This window comes from Eleginops maclovinus, chromosome 11 (assembly GCF_036324505.1).
Source record: "Eleginops maclovinus isolate JMC-PN-2008 ecotype Puerto Natales chromosome 11, JC_Emac_rtc_rv5, whole genome shotgun sequence".
NCBI classification, from domain to species: Eukaryota; Metazoa; Chordata; class Actinopteri; order Perciformes; family Eleginopidae; genus Eleginops; species Eleginops maclovinus.
The window spans coordinates 23,087,790-23,104,447 of NC_086359.1; the positions used below are offsets into that span (position 1 = coordinate 23,087,790).

Sequence of the window (16,658 nt, forward strand, 5' to 3'; positions counted from 1 at the left end):
ACAAAATTAAGAGATGTTTGTTATGTTTTTTTAAATATATGTTTTGCGAAGTAAACTTCAATACAACGTCTAATTCCCTAGTCAATGCTTAATTGAGTACCATTCGGACGCGCCTACATTCCCCACAATGCACTCTGCTAACTTCATTTCCGGTCCTGCGCCGTTTCTGGAGCGGATTGGAACCCGGAGTCAGGATTCGCTAAATGAAGAGTCTTCTGCAGGAAAGGTAACGTGTTTCTCTATAAATGTATATCAGTATTTCACAAAATGGCGCCGCAGTGTTGTAGTCCAGGTGCAGCCGCGGTGTCCGGGTCGCTCGGAGCTCTTTCCCGCCTCTCCCTCTGCTCTCTGCCGGCCGCTGAACAGCAGAGACTCCGGTTTGCTGGTTTGCGTCTCCGGTCCATCCGCCATGCCGACTGTTCTTTGTTACATTCAGTGAAGGAAGCCGCTCAGATCGGAGTTAAAACCCGGCTACGGTTTGGGAGCGACTCAAATCCTGGATCCATGTCCTGCCCTGGACTGCAGAAGCTAACATGCATCCTCCAGCTGTAGCTATAATAAAAAAACAGCTCATGTTTTCATGATGCTGTTAGCCTGGAGGTCTGAGTTAGTCAGTGCAGCTCCGTGTCCCGGGTTATGTATATGCAGGGAGGGGGGAGTTCTACAGCATTCTGACACTCTTAAAGTAGTTCCTTAACATAAAGACACATATTTCAGAGACGACCTGGAGGAAATGGTTGCTGGTCATCAGACCCTAATAATGACATGATATTTGATTATGATTTACTTCCTCTTGTAGGTGGGCATAATGGCTGAGCAGACGCCAGATGAGTTCATCTGTGAGTATTAATCCAGCTGCTCCATTCACTGACAGTGGGCTGTGGTGACTGATGTGTGTGTGTGTGTGTGTGTGTGTTTCAGGGTGTGAAGACTGTGGCCAGTACCATGACTCTGAGTGTCCTGAGCTGGGACCCCTGGTCACTGTCCAGGACTCCTATGTCCTCAGCAGGGCCCGGTGAGTGACAGCTTCACTGACTGCACTGATTCCATCCATTCCCCTTCACAGTGTTAAATAGTAAATAAAATAAATAAAAGTGTGATTCCTGCAAGCTCCAGACATCTAAACTGCTCATAGTGAGGGGGCTCTGTATGTGTGTGTCATTTATGATATTTCAGACCTTGAGGTAGGTGTGTGTGTGTGTGTGTGTGTGTGTGTGTGTGTGGTGTGTGTGTGTGTGTGTGTGTGTGTGTGTGTGTGTGTGTGTGTGTGTGTGTGTGTGTGTGTGTGTGTGTGTGTGTGTATGTAAAGTGTTAACTTTCTGGCATTCCATCCCACACAGGAAAAGCCACATTTCATTGTTGCCTAAATGCCTTAAAATATAATCAACTAATTGTTTATTTTAAAACATTAGTTGAAATACTAAAGAAATATAATCAAACTGACTTTGGTATATTTAGGTTTCTTCCTTATATTTATTTTTATTTAAAATCGTTTAGATAGTAGTTGCCCTCCATTTAAAAATAAAACAATTATTTTATTTACTGTGTAAGCTATGCATCGCTTTACACCAAAGCAAATTCCTGATACCTGATTCTGAGTTTTGTGATGCCATTTTAACAAGTATACTCTTCTTGTCCTGGATTAGGTCGTCTTTACCAAGCAGCCTGGAGATCAGACAGGGGCCCGACGGGCAGGAGGGGGTGTTTGTCCTGCGTCGCCTCGTCAAAAGGACCCGCTTTGGGCCCTTTGAGGCTAAGAGGGTCCCCCATCTGCAGCAAGAAGGAGCGTTCCCTCTGAAGGTGCAGTCTTAAAACCCTGAAGAGTTTTTATTTTTATTTAACAGAAATCTCTTGACCTGGGTCAGGTTGAGTCTTGTCCTGTAAAGACATGTCAGTTTGTTGTATGGCTGGGCGGTGGGACCAGAAACTCATGTCACAGTATTTTTCCAAATTACAACTGTCATGGTATTTATTTATCCTTCAATGATTGGAAATGTATTTACATTTATACGTTTTTCCTACCATAGGCAGTCCCTGGAACAAATGCACCTTCAAGTGATGCTTTACTCAACTTTACTTTAGACAATTCACCAGCCTTGCTGGTGTTTTCCTACATTCTTCGTACTCCAATAAGTGCTTTCTGTTGAGGCGGTGGGGTACATTACTTGTGACCTCCCCGGGCAACAATTTTAGTTCGACAACATTTACAATAAATTTTGTCTGGTCCATGTCAGAGTTTTTTAAAATCTCAAAAACCTCTGAACAACAGTATATCATACTGTATAGAGTTCACGGTATTGGTTATAAGACGCTATGCCACCCAGCACTACTTTGTTGTAGGATTCATCTACAGGCTGTCTTGGTCAATGCCAATTATTTTTCACAATGTCCTTTTTTTCTGCCTCAAATGTATAAATGTTTATAAAATTCAACATTTTCCATTAAATGGTTTCGACCAGGGATGTCCAAATGTTTTTCACTGAGGGCCAAATACAGAAAAAACATACATAGGGCTGGGCCCCTCACTAGGGGTGAGGTACATTGCCTCATAAGTTAAGTTATAAGTTAGAAAAATCAATCAGATGTGAATTATGCGTGATTCTTGAATATACTTTCAGTAAAAACCGCCTCCATCACAGCGTCACATTAACAGGGTGTCATTTATGTTGTTACAAAAAGTATTGGCAGCTCATCCCTTTAAAACAGAAGCCTCATATTGCTTATAATAATGGGAAATATGAAGGGTGTATTTTAAGCTTGTTATGTAAATACGTTTTGGGATTTTTTAAATCACTTTTAGATTTGTTAGAAAATGTTTTCAATTTATATTGACTGAATTTATTATAAAAAGTGGGCTTATTAACACTGAATACTGTGTTATATATGTTTACATATATATTCAAAAGTAATAGTAAGTGCATTCTAAATCCAATTTCCTGATTTAATTATTTTTTATTTGTTTAATTGTTTTAAGTTGCACAGTCCTTTTTAAGTTAGTAAGACACTTGCGGCTCTGCTCTGCTCTGATTGGTGTTTAACCCTCCCCCTCCAACGCTCAGATCTTCCAGAAGGACTCTGTGGTGGTGTGTTTTGACTCCAGCAGTGAAGAAGACTGCAACTGGATGATGCTGGTGCGCCCGGCCTCTGAGCACACACACCAGAACCTGACGGCCTACCAGCTGGACGGTGACGTGTACTTCAACACCTCGCAGGTGTGTGTGTTTGTCCGTCCTGAACCTGAGCCTTTCAGAACCGCTGCTGTGGGTCCAGATTCAGGGATTCATCGACTCATTACTTTCTCACACAGGTTTGGTGTGTTGTAACTTTTGCCCCAACTGTTTGATTCCCAGGATGTGCTGCCAGGAGCAGAGCTGAGGGTGTGGTACGGAGCTTTCTACGCCAAGAAGATGGAGAAGCCTGTGCTTAAGCCTCCACTCCAACCAGCACCTCCACCAGGTAGGTGACATCACAGCACTGCATGGGGGGGAGGAGTGCTCAGATCTTGTACTTGAGTAAAAGTAGAAGTACTCAGATCTGGTACTTGAGTAAAGTAGAAGTACTCAGGTCTTGTAGTTGAGTAAAGTAGAAGTAGTCAGATCTTGTACTTGAGTAAAAGTAGAAGTACTCAGGTCTTGTACTTGAGTAAAGTAGAAGTACTCAGATCTTGTACTTGAGTAAAGTAGAAGTACTCAGATCTTGTACTTGAGTAAAGTAGAAGTACTCAGGTCTTGTACTTGAGTAAAGTAGAAGTACTCAGATCTTGTACTTGAGTAAAGTAGAAGTACTCAGATCTTGTACTTGAGTAAAGTAGAAGTACTCAGATCTTGTACTTGAGTAAAAGTAGAAGTACTCAGGTCTTGTACTTGAGTAAAAGTAGAAGTACTCAGGTCTTGTACTTGAGTAAACGTAGAAGTACTCAGATCTTGTACTTGAGTAAAGTAGAAGTACTCAGATCTTGTACTTGAGTAAAGTAGAAGTACCAGAGTGTAGGAATACTCTGTCACAGTAAAAGTATTCAAAATGTTCCTCCAGTGAAAGTAGAAGTACTCTCATCTAAATGTACTTAAAGTAGCGACAGTAAAAGTAGTGATTGTTTGATTGGTCCATTTCAGAATAATATCTCTGATATGTTTTATAATTATTGATCATTAAAGTGTTCTCAGAGCTGGTAAAGGTGCAGCTAGTTTGAATGGCTTTGTATACTGCAGGGTAGCTGCTGAATTTACTGCAGGTGAACTAAAGTCTGATTTAAGGGCTGATTATATTTACCATCATTAATCCAGATCTGTAAAGTAACTAAAGGGATTAAATACATGTAGTGGAGTAAAAGTACACCATTTTCCTCTGAAATGTAGTGGAGTAGAAGTACAAATCAGCATTAAATGGAAATACTCAAGTAAAGCACAAGTACCTCAGTACAGTATTTATGTGAGTGTACTTAGTTACTTTACACCACTGCAGACCTGATGCGTGTCATGGCCACAGTGCGAGTAGCGTTTTATGGTTGTTCTCTTTTTTAATTCAGAAGTGACTGAGACCTCTAAGAAAACTGTGCCCCCAGTGGCTGAAAGAAACAATGCAGGTGAGTTGATTAAAAACATCCAGCTGCTCCATCAGTCCATATTAGAAATGTCACAGAGAAGCTCAGATAAAGGTCATAAGCTTCACCTTGCATTACAGGTAGTTTCCATATGGCTCTATGCACATTAAATCCAGCATGGTTCTGACTGTTCAAAACATCTTTAGGCTGAGGAAGTGCTGCGTCATGGTTACACGCTCTGATTCCCCTACTGTTTGTCACAGGCAACATGCTGAGTCATCTTGATGAGCTGAAGACGGCAACGGTGCTTCCTATCGACCCGCTTCTGCCCCAAGAGGAGAGCCTAGTGGGCCCCGATGAGCAGGAGTGCGGCCCCCCTGCAGCTCAGCCGGGCCCCAAGAGAGCGCAGGGCAGGGGGAGGAGAGCTAAGGGACGCCGGCCCGGAGCCGCAGCTACTGCAGGCAAACACAGAGGTGAGGACATACAGTCAGGCAGGAGCAGGGACATGGGACAGTATGAAGATTTATTACACTGATATGCTGGGTAAAATAATCACTATTGACTTCATTATCATTATAATCATGTAACTCTAAACTCTAAACACAGCAATTCAAAATCCTTAAATCACTTTACATTTTGTTGAGCCCCAACATTTTCAAACCTCTTATAAAAGGTAATCTTATATGATAGGGTATAAAGAAGGAAAAATAGATAAGTAAGCCCAACAGCTTTTCATATACTCATGAGGATATCCACGACAATCAATACATTCACCATAGTTAATAAATAGTTTGTATACTGTAACAATAAATATATATATTTATTTATTGTTACATCCCTCCTCTATTGTTGCATTCCAAGTGACAGAAAGTGGTTCTTTGAGATGTACTTTTGAGCATTTGTGGACCTAAGTGAGAAATCGCTTGTTAAGATGAACACTTGTAAAGGATTTAAAACTACTCAGGATCTGTTCCGACATTCATCATGAACACAGTTAGAAATCCATCTCAGAAGAAGAAAGACGGTGTTTCCTCTGTGGTTACTATCACTGTCACTCTGTCTCCTGACATGTTGAACATCACTCTGAGAGGAACGCGTTGCAGCAGGTTCAGATGCATCCTGCACAGGCTGTCAGATTGCATTCTGGGAAAACGTTGCCAATATCTAGCTGAGGTTGTATGAGACGGAGCAGCAGCAGCAGGAAAGGGAATGAGGCTATTCCCATAGAGGTTTTCATCTTAGCAGGAAGATTATTTGGGCTAATATTCCAATTGCGATAAGATCTTTGATTTTGCAGGGTGATCATTTAAAAAATAATGATGATTTTCATCTAAAACATTTTCCTTTTGTTGGTGTGTGTGTGTGTGTGTGTGTGTGTGTGTGTGTGTGTGTGTGTGTGTGTGTGTGTGTGTGTGTGTGTGTGTGTGTGTGTGTGTGTGTGTGTGTGTGTGTGTGTGTGTGTGTGTGTGTGTGTGTGTGTGTGTGTGTGTGTGTGTGTGTGTGTGTGTGTGTGTGTGTGTGTGTGTGTGTGTGTGTGTGTGTGTGTGTGTGTGTGTGTGTGTGTGTGTGTGTGTGTGTGTGTGTGTGTGTGTGTGTGTGTGTGTGTGTGTGTGTGTGCAGATGTGAAACCCTCAGTGCTGCGCTCTGGGCCGTCAGAGGCCGCAGACGGCATCCTGAAGAGACACAAAGCCCGAGAGCACAAGAGGGTGTACCGCTGCTCCCTCTGCAGCAAGGTCTTCCAGAACAGCAGCAACCTCAACAGACATGTGCGCTCTCACGGTGGGTGCAGGGGGGGTGTTCTGAGGGTTATGTCACTGATTCATGTGTGGAGATAACATTCTGAGGATTCCCTTCCCGTTTGTTCTCACAGGTGATAAGCTGTTCAAATGTGATGAGTGCGACAAGTTGTTCAGCCGCAAGGAGAGTCTGAAGCAGCACATCTCCTACAAGCACAGCAAGAACATGGTGAGGTCACTGCAGGCACTCAGGGCTTACAGGCCCTGTTCTGCTGTTTGGGGTTCTCCCTCCCCTGCAGTGTGTTCTATAGATTTTAGTGCATGTAAATGTTCTGTAAAAGCTAAAATCCCTGTGCTCCCTCCCTCCCGTGGAGTGACATCACTATATAACACTTGCACTTCTATCGGCTCGGGTTCCAATCACATTGTTTCTGATAAGCTAAGGGGCTAACCAATCAGAGCAGACTGGGCTCTGGTTTCAGACAGAGGGTGAAAAGAGGTGATGCAGCACAGGCAGTATGAGAAACATAAAGAGCTTTTTGAACATTAAAGCACAGAGACATGTCCCAGGAGAGACACTACATACTTATGACCCCTTTAAAAAGTCCTCTCCTAGGTCATGTGACCTCTTTCTGTGTTCTCCCAACAGCCTGACCAGGATTACAAATACAAATGCAACACGTGTGAGAAATCCTTTCGCCTGGAAAATGCCTTAAAGTTCCACAACTGTCGGACAGGTCAGACAGGTTTTCATCTTTGTTTAATTTAAAGCTATCTTGTTTGGTTTCTTTTTGCAAATTGTGATCACATCCCTGCCAGGCCTTATCTCCTCCTCCTCCTCTCTGCAGACGACAAGACGTTCCAGTGCGATATCTGCTCGCGCTTCTTCTCCACCAACAGTAACCTTTCCAAGCACAAGAAGAAGCACGGCGAAAAGCTCTACTCCTGTGAGATCTGCAACAAGATGTTCTACCGCAAAGACGTGATGCAGGAGCACCACAGGAGGCACGGTGTGGGTGAGTCCCGAGGGAGAGAGCGAGGATCCATTCAGTTCTGTTCAGAATGCTCATGCTATGTTTTCAGAATGGGCAACTTAGGACATAACGGAGTGTGGAATATAAAGTTTGAGTTTAGACAGAAGCTAAGATGACAGACGGACAGACTACTTTTTCTAAGCACTGCATGTTTTGCACAGCCACTTCGAGCTTAAACTATTTCAACTTTTCAGAAAATTGCTGGTGATGTCACTGTAGAAATTTGAGAAGAAGCTTGTTTTTCCAGAGACTGTCATACAAACACAGAAAAGCCTATATTTGTGTCTGTGATCAGAGAGAAAAAGCCCTAATTAAAGAGGCAGATGTACTTATCCTATTAATATTTGTACATGATCTATGTAGAGCTGGGTCAAGCCAATAGTTGAATTCCCCCCCAGGTATGATAGAGTAATTGTTGAGGTCTGGTAACCGTGAGAACAACCGTTCGTAGAAGGCTATGATCGAGCTTAAACTTTTTAAGCTTTTCAGAAAAGCTTTGCTGATGTCACTGTAGAGTTTGAGTTTTTCAGACGCAAACTGATATACAGACAAAAAAAGCCTATTTGTTTTGGAGTAGATTGGCAGGGCGCACACTCGATGCCAAGTTTATCTTTTTCTTTTTCTCTTCGGCTGTCAGAGCCGTAAAACTCATTCATACAACGTTTGAGAGCAAGCATCTTCCGGGGCTCATGGTGCAAAAACAATGTCAAACAGATATACAATATCCCAAATAGATGGATAAAAGTCAAGGGGGTATTTTCCACATACCAGGCAAGGCAATTTTATTTACACAGCACCTTTCAAAAGGCAATTCAAAGTGCTTTACAAAAATGAAAGGAATTAAGAGCATTTAAAAAACAGTCATTAAAAAGCAAAGAGAATAAAATAAAGATACCAGGTATAATATAAATTAATAAAAGTTACAGCAGTGTGAGATCTGAATCTCTACTATAATTCCCAAATGTCCACTTCATCTTCTCAGTTTGCAGAGGTGATGTCAGAGCTGACTTCTGTCCTCTCCAGATAAAACAAGATGTTCTGTTTTACTGCTGTGTTTTTGCTCCAACCTGATCCCTTGGTACTTTTAAGTGTCCCTGAAGCTGTTCCTCTTTCACGTTAGTTAAGTTTACCTTGTCTTTCTAGGACTTTTTAGGATTCCTCCGCGAACCAAGGTCTTGAAACCAAAGTGTATTACTGGTACCTTTAAGTTTCTCTGAAACTGTAACATAAAACATGAATAACACAGGTATCAAATACATGAATAAAATGTTCAGTGCAATCTTAGATAGGAATAGTTCAATTAAAAGCAGCGGCAAAAATAAACATTAAAAGAATGGCTGGAGTGCATTTAGGATTCAACTCTGCTGGGGTGCTGGGTAGAGGCTCTCCCCAGCACCCCTCTCTCAAAAGGTGATGCAATTTGGACACAGGGCTAACAGTGAATTGTCTTGATGAAAAAATCTCATTTCTAAATTATAGAACTGCAGAGAGCTCAAGCTATATCTTTAGTCACCCTATTCTTCCTGTCGGGCCTTAAAGCTCTATGCTTTACTAAAACCATGATGCATCTGGACAGGGCCAAAGCACATGAAGAGAGAGGAGCTGGAGGCCAACGGAGAGGAAGGGACCAGGTACAGGAAGGAGCCGTCCCCCTGTCCCATCTGCGGCAAGGTGAGCGCCGCACACCGCACAGGAATCCTGGGGGAATACAAAAGAACTTCCTCCGTGACGTGTGTGTGTGTGTGTGTGTGTGTGTGTGTGTGTGTGTGTGTGTGTGTGTGTGTGTGTGTGTGTGTGTGTGTGTGTGTGTGTGTGTGTGTGTGTGTGTGTGTGTGTGTGTGTGTGTGTGTGTGTGTGTGTGTGTGTGTGTGTGTGTGTGTGTGTGTGTGTGTGTGTGTGTGTGTGTGTGTGTGTGTGTGTGTGTGTGTGTGTGTGTGTGTGTGTGTGTGTGTGTGTGTGAAGGTGTTTTCCTGCAGAAGCAACATGAACAAGCATCTGTTGACTCACGGAGATAAGAAGTACACCTGTGAGATCTGCGCACGCAAGTTCTTCCGCGTGGACGTGCTGCGAGATCACATCCACGTTCACTTCAAGGTGAGGCAGAGGGACTCTACGCACACACACACACACACACACACTTGTCTATCTTTCCCGTTACACAGCTGTAGATTCTGGTCTTGCTGACGTAGCTTAGTTATCATCAAGCGATAAGGCACAGGAATGAAATCATACAGAGTTCTACTTATACTTGAGCGGCTGTGAATCCATGCTTCTCCAAAACACAAATCCTGACCCCTTTTTTTTATTTGAAATTGAGCCGGAGCACACAAAATCTATCGACTAGAAAACAATTTGTGTATTGTACTCAGGTGTGTGTTACATTTTCAGATATTTCACTCTACAACTCAGGGAAATCATTTGCTTTTACTGCACAATTTTTATTTAATTTGCTTTAATGTCTTTGTTGATTCAGATTAAAACTACAAAATAAAAATCTACAAATAAATATACATGTGTTATTGATAAAATAAAACTGTATGGATCCTGGGGGAAATTCAAAAGCCACCATTAGAGAAGATCAAGTTATTAAAATGAACTCCTTTAGCAGCTGCAACATTAACGTGATGCATTCATCGATGCAGCCATATTTATAATCCAAATAAAAAATGTATATTATTTGAAAATTGGCTATGCGGTATAATGAGTACCTCTTTTTAAAAATGTGTGTTGTAAGTATAGTTTGATGCTAATGCTTTTGTACTTTTACTTTAGTAAACATTTGAATGCAGGACTTTAACTTGTAGATAATTGAGTATTGCATTTCCATGCATTGATACTCAGAGCTGACTCCTAAATAAGGCTATTTAAAATAAAGGTAATTCTCGAACTAAAAATAAGTTTCCCACATCTTCCTTGGAGCATGTAGCCTTTACTGACAGCAGAGTTTCCTCGCTTCCAATTATTAAATGCAGCAGGGTATTCCAGTCTGGTTTTAACAGAATAGTATAAATTCCTCCAGAAAAAAGATGTCCAACTACTAATTTGCATATAAAACTTTCCTCTTAGATAAAACTTTAAAAAGTACTTCTTCTAATGCACAGATATGTGAAAGCCTGGGTCTGCGTAGGCTCTGGAATAAAGGCCCTCCACTGGTCCATCCACTCACTGTCCGGGAGTTCTGCTTAGTCATCAGTGCTGGGTAGAGGCTCTCCCCAGCAACCCTCTCTCAAAAGACGTTAGATAAGAACAATTCAATTCAAAGCAGCGGCAAAACTAAATGTTTTCAGCCTGGATTTAAAAGTAGTAAGAGTAGCAGCGGACCTGCAGGGTTCTGGTAGTTTGTTCCAGCTATTTGGAGCATAATAACTGAACGCTGCTTCTCCATGTTTAGTTCTGACTCCGACAGAAAGCTGACCCGTCCCAGAAGACCTGACAGTTCTGGAGGGTTCATAATGACAGCAGTAGATTGGGCCTAAACCATTCAATGCTTTATAAACCAGCAGCAGTACTTTGAAATCAATTCCTACCATTGCTATGGATTTTAAAGAGCGTTTTGGATCAAACATTTGCAGTAAACCTGGTTTGGCCCCCTCTCTGGATGTTGTGTGTGAGCTGAATCATTTCAAAAAGTTGTGTTTGTTGCAGGATATAGCTTTGATGGATGAGCAGGAGAGGGAATGTTTCATCAAGAAGATCGGCATCTCGGCGGGCGACAGCGACGACTCGGACGATGACGAGGAGGAGGACGACCCAGAGCACCACAAGTACAACTGCAAGAAATGCCAAGTAAGCCTGCTGATTTCAACACGCAATATATGTTCTTTATCTTAAAACACCAAGCTGATTCAGACGGTAGAAGCATGCTTTTGAGTATAAAATGTTTGGTCTGTCCTCTAATCTAGAGCAGAGTTTTCATCAACATGCGCAAGGCTGTCTGATTAAACAGTCAGGAGGGATTAATAGAGAAATGTCTTCCGTGTCTCCAGCTGTCGTTCGCAAAGGGCAGAGAGTACCTGAAGCACATCCTGGAACAGCACAAGGAGCGGGGCTACGGCTGCGGTATCTGTAACCGCCGCTTCGCGCTGAAGGCCACCTACAACGCTCACCTGGTCATCCACAGAGAGCAGCTGCCAGACCCCGCCGTGCAGAAGTAAACACAAACATACAACTCTCAGTTTGGTTGTTGTCTATATGTTTGTATAGCCTTGTCCAGTCAAGCTGAGTTTTTGGACGACAGAGGTCTGAGGTCAGCTGATGATATGATGAAAATGTTACAAATGTTACTATTATCAACATTATTTTTTTAGTTTTTATTAGTTACGGATGACGAATCCATATGAAAACCATTTTTATGTCCTCAAATATCAAGAGAAGCAGACATGCAACCATATACAGCCGCGGACTTCAGCATTATCAGTTTCTCTGGTTTCTTATTTATAGATATGTCTTTGAGTTGAATGATTTTTTTATTGTTTTTATTGTATTCTATAAACTACTGACAACATTTTTCTGTGTTAGAATTCAACAGACACTGGAATGGCTGCCATACATGTAGAGATAAAGATTTAAGAAAAATGTGGAGTGGTCTCTTAATTTTTTCCGGGGCTGTATTTAACTAATATGTGGCTCAATGTAAACTCTGTTAGCACTATTTAGAAGGTGGAATATGGAAAAAATACTAAACTTTAAAATGAGAAATCTGCAGTATAACGTTTCTGCAATAATTTGTAATCCGCTCCTGTGTCCTAAAGGTACATCCACCCGTGTGAAATTTGTGGCCGAATCTTCAACAGCATCGGTAACCTGGAAAGGCACAAGATCATCCACACTGGTGAGTGACAGACAGCCCGGGATCACATGATCTGTAGGATTTCCCAATCTGTGGGACCAATCCAGGACCATTTAAAGAGACCCTATTCTGCTTTTTGGGGTTCTGCCTCTCCTGTAGTGTGTTCTATAGGTTTAAGTGCATGTAGGTGGTCTGTAAAGGCTAAAATCTCTGTGTTGTGTGTTTTGCTTCCACTGGGGGATGTAAGCATGAAGCATAATGTTGCCACTAAAATGGACATTAATAAAATAGTTAATAGGGATGCCTCTAACATCTGTGGATGCATTGCAGATGGAAATGGGCGCAGTGATACATGTCTGCCATTTTTTTCCTCCAGGAGTGAAGAGCCACGGCTGTGATAAATGTGGCAAATCATTCGCAAGGAAGGACATGCTGAAGGAGCACCTCAGGGTGCACGACGACATCCGGGACTTCCTGTGCGCAGAGTGCGGGAAAGGTGAGCTCCATAACACACCGAGTTACCTTTCTCTGCCGGTGCAGAAACCCAGTAATGTTTGGATCATCATAAAGAGGATTTGTTCTTGCGCAGGAATGAAGACCAAGCACGCTCTGAGGCACCACATGAAGCTCCACAAGGGCATCAAGGAGTACGAGTGTAAGGAGTGCAACCGCAAGTTCGCCCAGAAGGTCAACATGCTCAAACACTACAAGAGACACACCGGTGAGTCCAAGTGTGTGTTACTGGTTCACAAAGAACATACAAAACGCAGCGCATTTAATACTCATAGTACCTACCCTATAAGTACATTTTTATCTCATAAAGTACAATATGAACATAATTCACAACCAAAAACGGCTCATTTATATCAGAATTGGGAATTAGGTTTGACAAAAAACCTTTTTAAAATTCAGCCTATGAAGTTTACCTATTTTACAGTTTGTCGTTATAACATTTCAGACAGATGAATACATTTTATGTTTTTTAAATGTATTCATAAACTTTCCCGACATTTAAAACAAGACATGGGCTTTAAATTAAATTGAAAATATTAAATAATTAAATGAATTAGTGCAGTGCCGTCTGAAGGCTTGGCCTGTGTCGCAGCTTTCTCCTGGAACCGTCGCTAACTGCCTGGGCCCCAAACAGCTGGATTATTAGGGATATATAGATGTGAAAATATTGAATTATGTTACGAGTCAAACTAAACGTTCCCCTGAAGTAACTAACGAGAAGCTCCAGAAGCACTTAAAATCTGCATTTCAAATGTACAATAACCAACAGTTTTTTTTGTGACACATTTTTTATTATTTTCTTATACATGAATACAAATTCTAAAGACAATAATACAAAAAGAAAAACAAGAAACAAAAAAAAAGATGGGGAGTCCCTATCCCACGCAGTATATATATCATGGAAGGATGATATTCATTGCTTACGAAATAAAGTAAAGTGGAGGTTTTGATCATATTACAATAATCTAATCTGTTATTTTTCTTGAATTATCCAGTCTGACTTAATTTCTAAAATGACTATGTTGAACTGCATTCAATTTCCAAATATCACTAAATTCAACACCACATGCCTTCTGGTTCCCAGCAGTTCAACAATTTCACTCAAGATATGCAATGACAAAGACACAGAGGGCCAGACAGATCTTTTTCTATCGCTTTGCTGTCCTAAATAATAAAGGGAAAGAGCCCCAAAAATAATCTTATTGTATTAATAATAATAATCTTTTAATAATAAAGGATATTTTGTTCATGCTACTGTGAACGATTAAACAGCCTCAGCAGTCAAAGACGCACACCTGCACCTTTCACTCACACATACTCACAAACAAACACTTTTCTTCAGCAGTTCAGCATTTTAAAGCGTCATGTCATAGAAATGGGGTTGCTGTACGTGCCATCTACAGTGCAGACTTCCCAGAAAGCTGATCACGTGACTGTTTGTGACATTCTGCCTGCAGGTATTAAGGACTTCATGTGTGAGCTGTGTGGAAAGACGTTCAGTGAGAGGACGACTCTGGAGACGCACAAACTCATCCACACAGGCAAGTCCTCACAGTCAGTCCACTTTATTGTCAAAGTTTCCACATGTGTTATACGTACAGAAAATTGAAATACCGTTTCTGGCAGTCCCACAGTACAAATATAAAAGAACATATAACATAAAAAGATAAGAGCCTAGAAAGAAAAAGGGGGGGTAAAAAGGGCTATACAAAAAAAACTAAGTAATTTATACATATGTTCGACACAATCAACACAGTTTGACGGTAGTGCAGGTAGTTCAAGTAGTTCTTTAGTGTGAGTGAAATAATTTAACTATCTAAATAGAGTTGAACTTGAAAAGTTTACCAACTTTTTCTTTGTTGAAACAGTGTCACAGCTCTCTGTCAATCAGGTGTATTTGTCTTTTTAATATAAACTTATGTATTCAGAGGTTTTTTCAAGAATATTTTTGCAAGTTAGGGGAATAGGTCTCAAGGTGTGTGTGTGTGTGTGTGTGTGTGTGTGTGTGTGTGTGTGTGTGTGTGTGTGTGTGTGTGTGTGTGTGTGTGTGTGTGTGTGTGTGTGTGTGTGTGTGTGTGTGTGTGTGTGTGTGTGTGTGTGTGTGTGTGTGTGTGTGTGTGTGTGTGTGTGTGTGTGTGTGTGTGTGTGTGTGTGTGTGTGTGTGTATTATAGGTCTCAGACATATACCTGTCTCTGATTGACTGAAACACCAAACAGATCATTGCAGCATCCCATAAACCCCTCTGTTTCAGCCCTGTTCCAAAAGCGCTGATTCTGTCTGTAGCTTTAAATGCTAATGAGCTGCTGCTGGCCACGCCCCTCTGATAGATGATTAGTTAAAAAATCACACGGGCGCTCCAGGAGGAGATCCAGGTGATAAGGTGGGCGGGGATTACCTCGGTTGGTTATTGGCTAATGGTTGTACAACCCAAAAAAACATTGTGACATTATAAGGGGCCAACATCTGAACAGCTGATTTTCATAAAGATGGATCAGGACAAAAAGAGAGGGGGTCTTTATTCCTGACACTTTCCGAGTCTCTGAACACAGCGGACACATGTTTATGTATAAAAGACATAAAGAAGGGTCTTCCGGTGAGCCTTTGAAGATGGAGGCATAGATAGAAAACTCTCCCAGTCAATTTGAGTTTAAAACCCCTTAAAAACACGATATATTTGAATACAAGATGCCAAAAATATGAGTGGGGTTAAAGGCAAGAAATCACTTAGGAAAACAAAACTCTACGACGAGGGAAAAGACAAGAAAACCACAGACACGGATGCGGGTAGTGAGGAGGAAGACATTTCCACGGCTGAGGCTATCCAAAACTTGGGCAGGGATATAAGAGACTTTAAAACTGCGCTAAAACAGGAACTAACAGACTTTAAGAAGCAACGGGTGGAAGGACCCGAGGCGGTGGCCACGGCCCTGAGAAACGCTCTGCTCTTTTCTCTTAAACAACAGAAGCTGCTTCAAGCAAAGGTAACGGACCTAGAGGGAAGATCCCGCCACAGCAACATACGCATATACGGTATAAAGGACGGGACATAAGGAAGCTCTATGCTTACGTATATTGACACATCTCTCAAGACGCAGCTGGCCCTCGACAGCAACTCCGATCTACACATTGAGCGGGCTCATCGGTCACTCAGCCCTAAACCTCAAGACGAAACCGTCTCAAGATCAATCCTGGTTCATTTCCAAAGTTATGACACTAAAGACAAGATACTCAAAGCAGCCTGGTCTAAGAATATTTTTTTGTAAGGGAAAACTTGTTGCGTTTGCACACAACCTTCCTACCAAAATAAATAATAAAGTTAAGCAATATAAAAACATAAAGAAGATTCTTAAAGAGAAACAAATACGGTTCCAGTCACCATATCCAGCGAAAATCGGGATCCAATGGGAAAACGGACCCTGCCTCTACAGTACTGCAACAGAAGCAACGGAGGATATGAGGAAGAGAGGCTTCTCCGTGGACCTGCCGCGGCCGACCCAGACTGGGAGCAGAAACTCGCTCCAAGAGACCATTAGAGGGACCGCACCGAACGGCTGAGGGAGAAACATAAACATTTCCACCGACAGAAGGACTGAACACTGTTAATGCGCAAATCTCAAGGTATACGTTAGTATGTCCCCCACGGAGTTTCTTCTCCACCCCGACTTGGTTAAAAATGTTTTATTGTGGTCAGACACGGAAACTTCCCTTCTCCCCTACTCTTTCCCCGACAAAGAGGTCTAAGTGTTTTAACTCTATTTCCCTTCTTATATAGTATTTAATTGTCCCATCATTGCCCCCAGCAATACACAATAAATCAAACTTGACTGGGAAGAGGAGACAACAGGTGTCTGTTGGGCTCAAGAAAAAAAAGAGATTTTGCAAAGAGGGTGCTCCTACTTGAAGTAGGACTTATTCTCCACCTGCAGTTAGAGGGGTTTGTGTTAAAGGAAGGACTATCTAAAAGCCTGAAGTTGGAAGTCACCATTCTAAATGTTTTTGTTAATGTTATTTGGTATTGTTGCAGTTCATTTGTTGATGTGGCCGG

At 41.8% G+C, this 16,658-nt stretch overlaps 1 protein-coding gene across 2 annotated transcripts in view; it reads left to right on the forward strand.

Moving 5' to 3' along the window:
* Positions 1-127: 127 nt before the first annotated feature.
* Positions 128-16,658, forward strand: part of prdm15 (PR domain containing 15) — a 30,536-nt gene continuing 14,005 nt past the window's right edge. For both annotated transcript variants that reach the window (XM_063896206.1, XM_063896207.1), the window contains exons 1-20: positions 128-226; positions 800-839; positions 922-1,015; positions 1,647-1,800; positions 3,060-3,212; positions 3,351-3,456; positions 4,526-4,582; positions 4,804-5,013; positions 6,161-6,319; positions 6,411-6,505; positions 6,926-7,013; positions 7,125-7,292; positions 8,887-8,981; positions 9,273-9,404; positions 10,956-11,096; positions 11,297-11,460; positions 12,062-12,141; positions 12,476-12,595; positions 12,689-12,820; positions 14,070-14,153. In XM_063896206.1, the coding sequence (XP_063752276.1) occupies positions 128-226; positions 800-839; positions 922-1,015; positions 1,647-1,800; positions 3,060-3,212; positions 3,351-3,456; positions 4,526-4,582; positions 4,804-5,013; positions 6,161-6,319; positions 6,411-6,505; positions 6,926-7,013; positions 7,125-7,292; positions 8,887-8,981; positions 9,273-9,404; positions 10,956-11,096; positions 11,297-11,460; positions 12,062-12,141; positions 12,476-12,595; positions 12,689-12,820; positions 14,070-14,153 (2,371 nt within the window). The remainder of the gene's footprint in view (positions 227-799; positions 840-921; positions 1,016-1,646; positions 1,801-3,059; positions 3,213-3,350; positions 3,457-4,525; positions 4,583-4,803; positions 5,014-6,160; positions 6,320-6,410; positions 6,506-6,925; positions 7,014-7,124; positions 7,293-8,886; positions 8,982-9,272; positions 9,405-10,955; positions 11,097-11,296; positions 11,461-12,061; positions 12,142-12,475; positions 12,596-12,688; positions 12,821-14,069; positions 14,154-16,658) is intronic.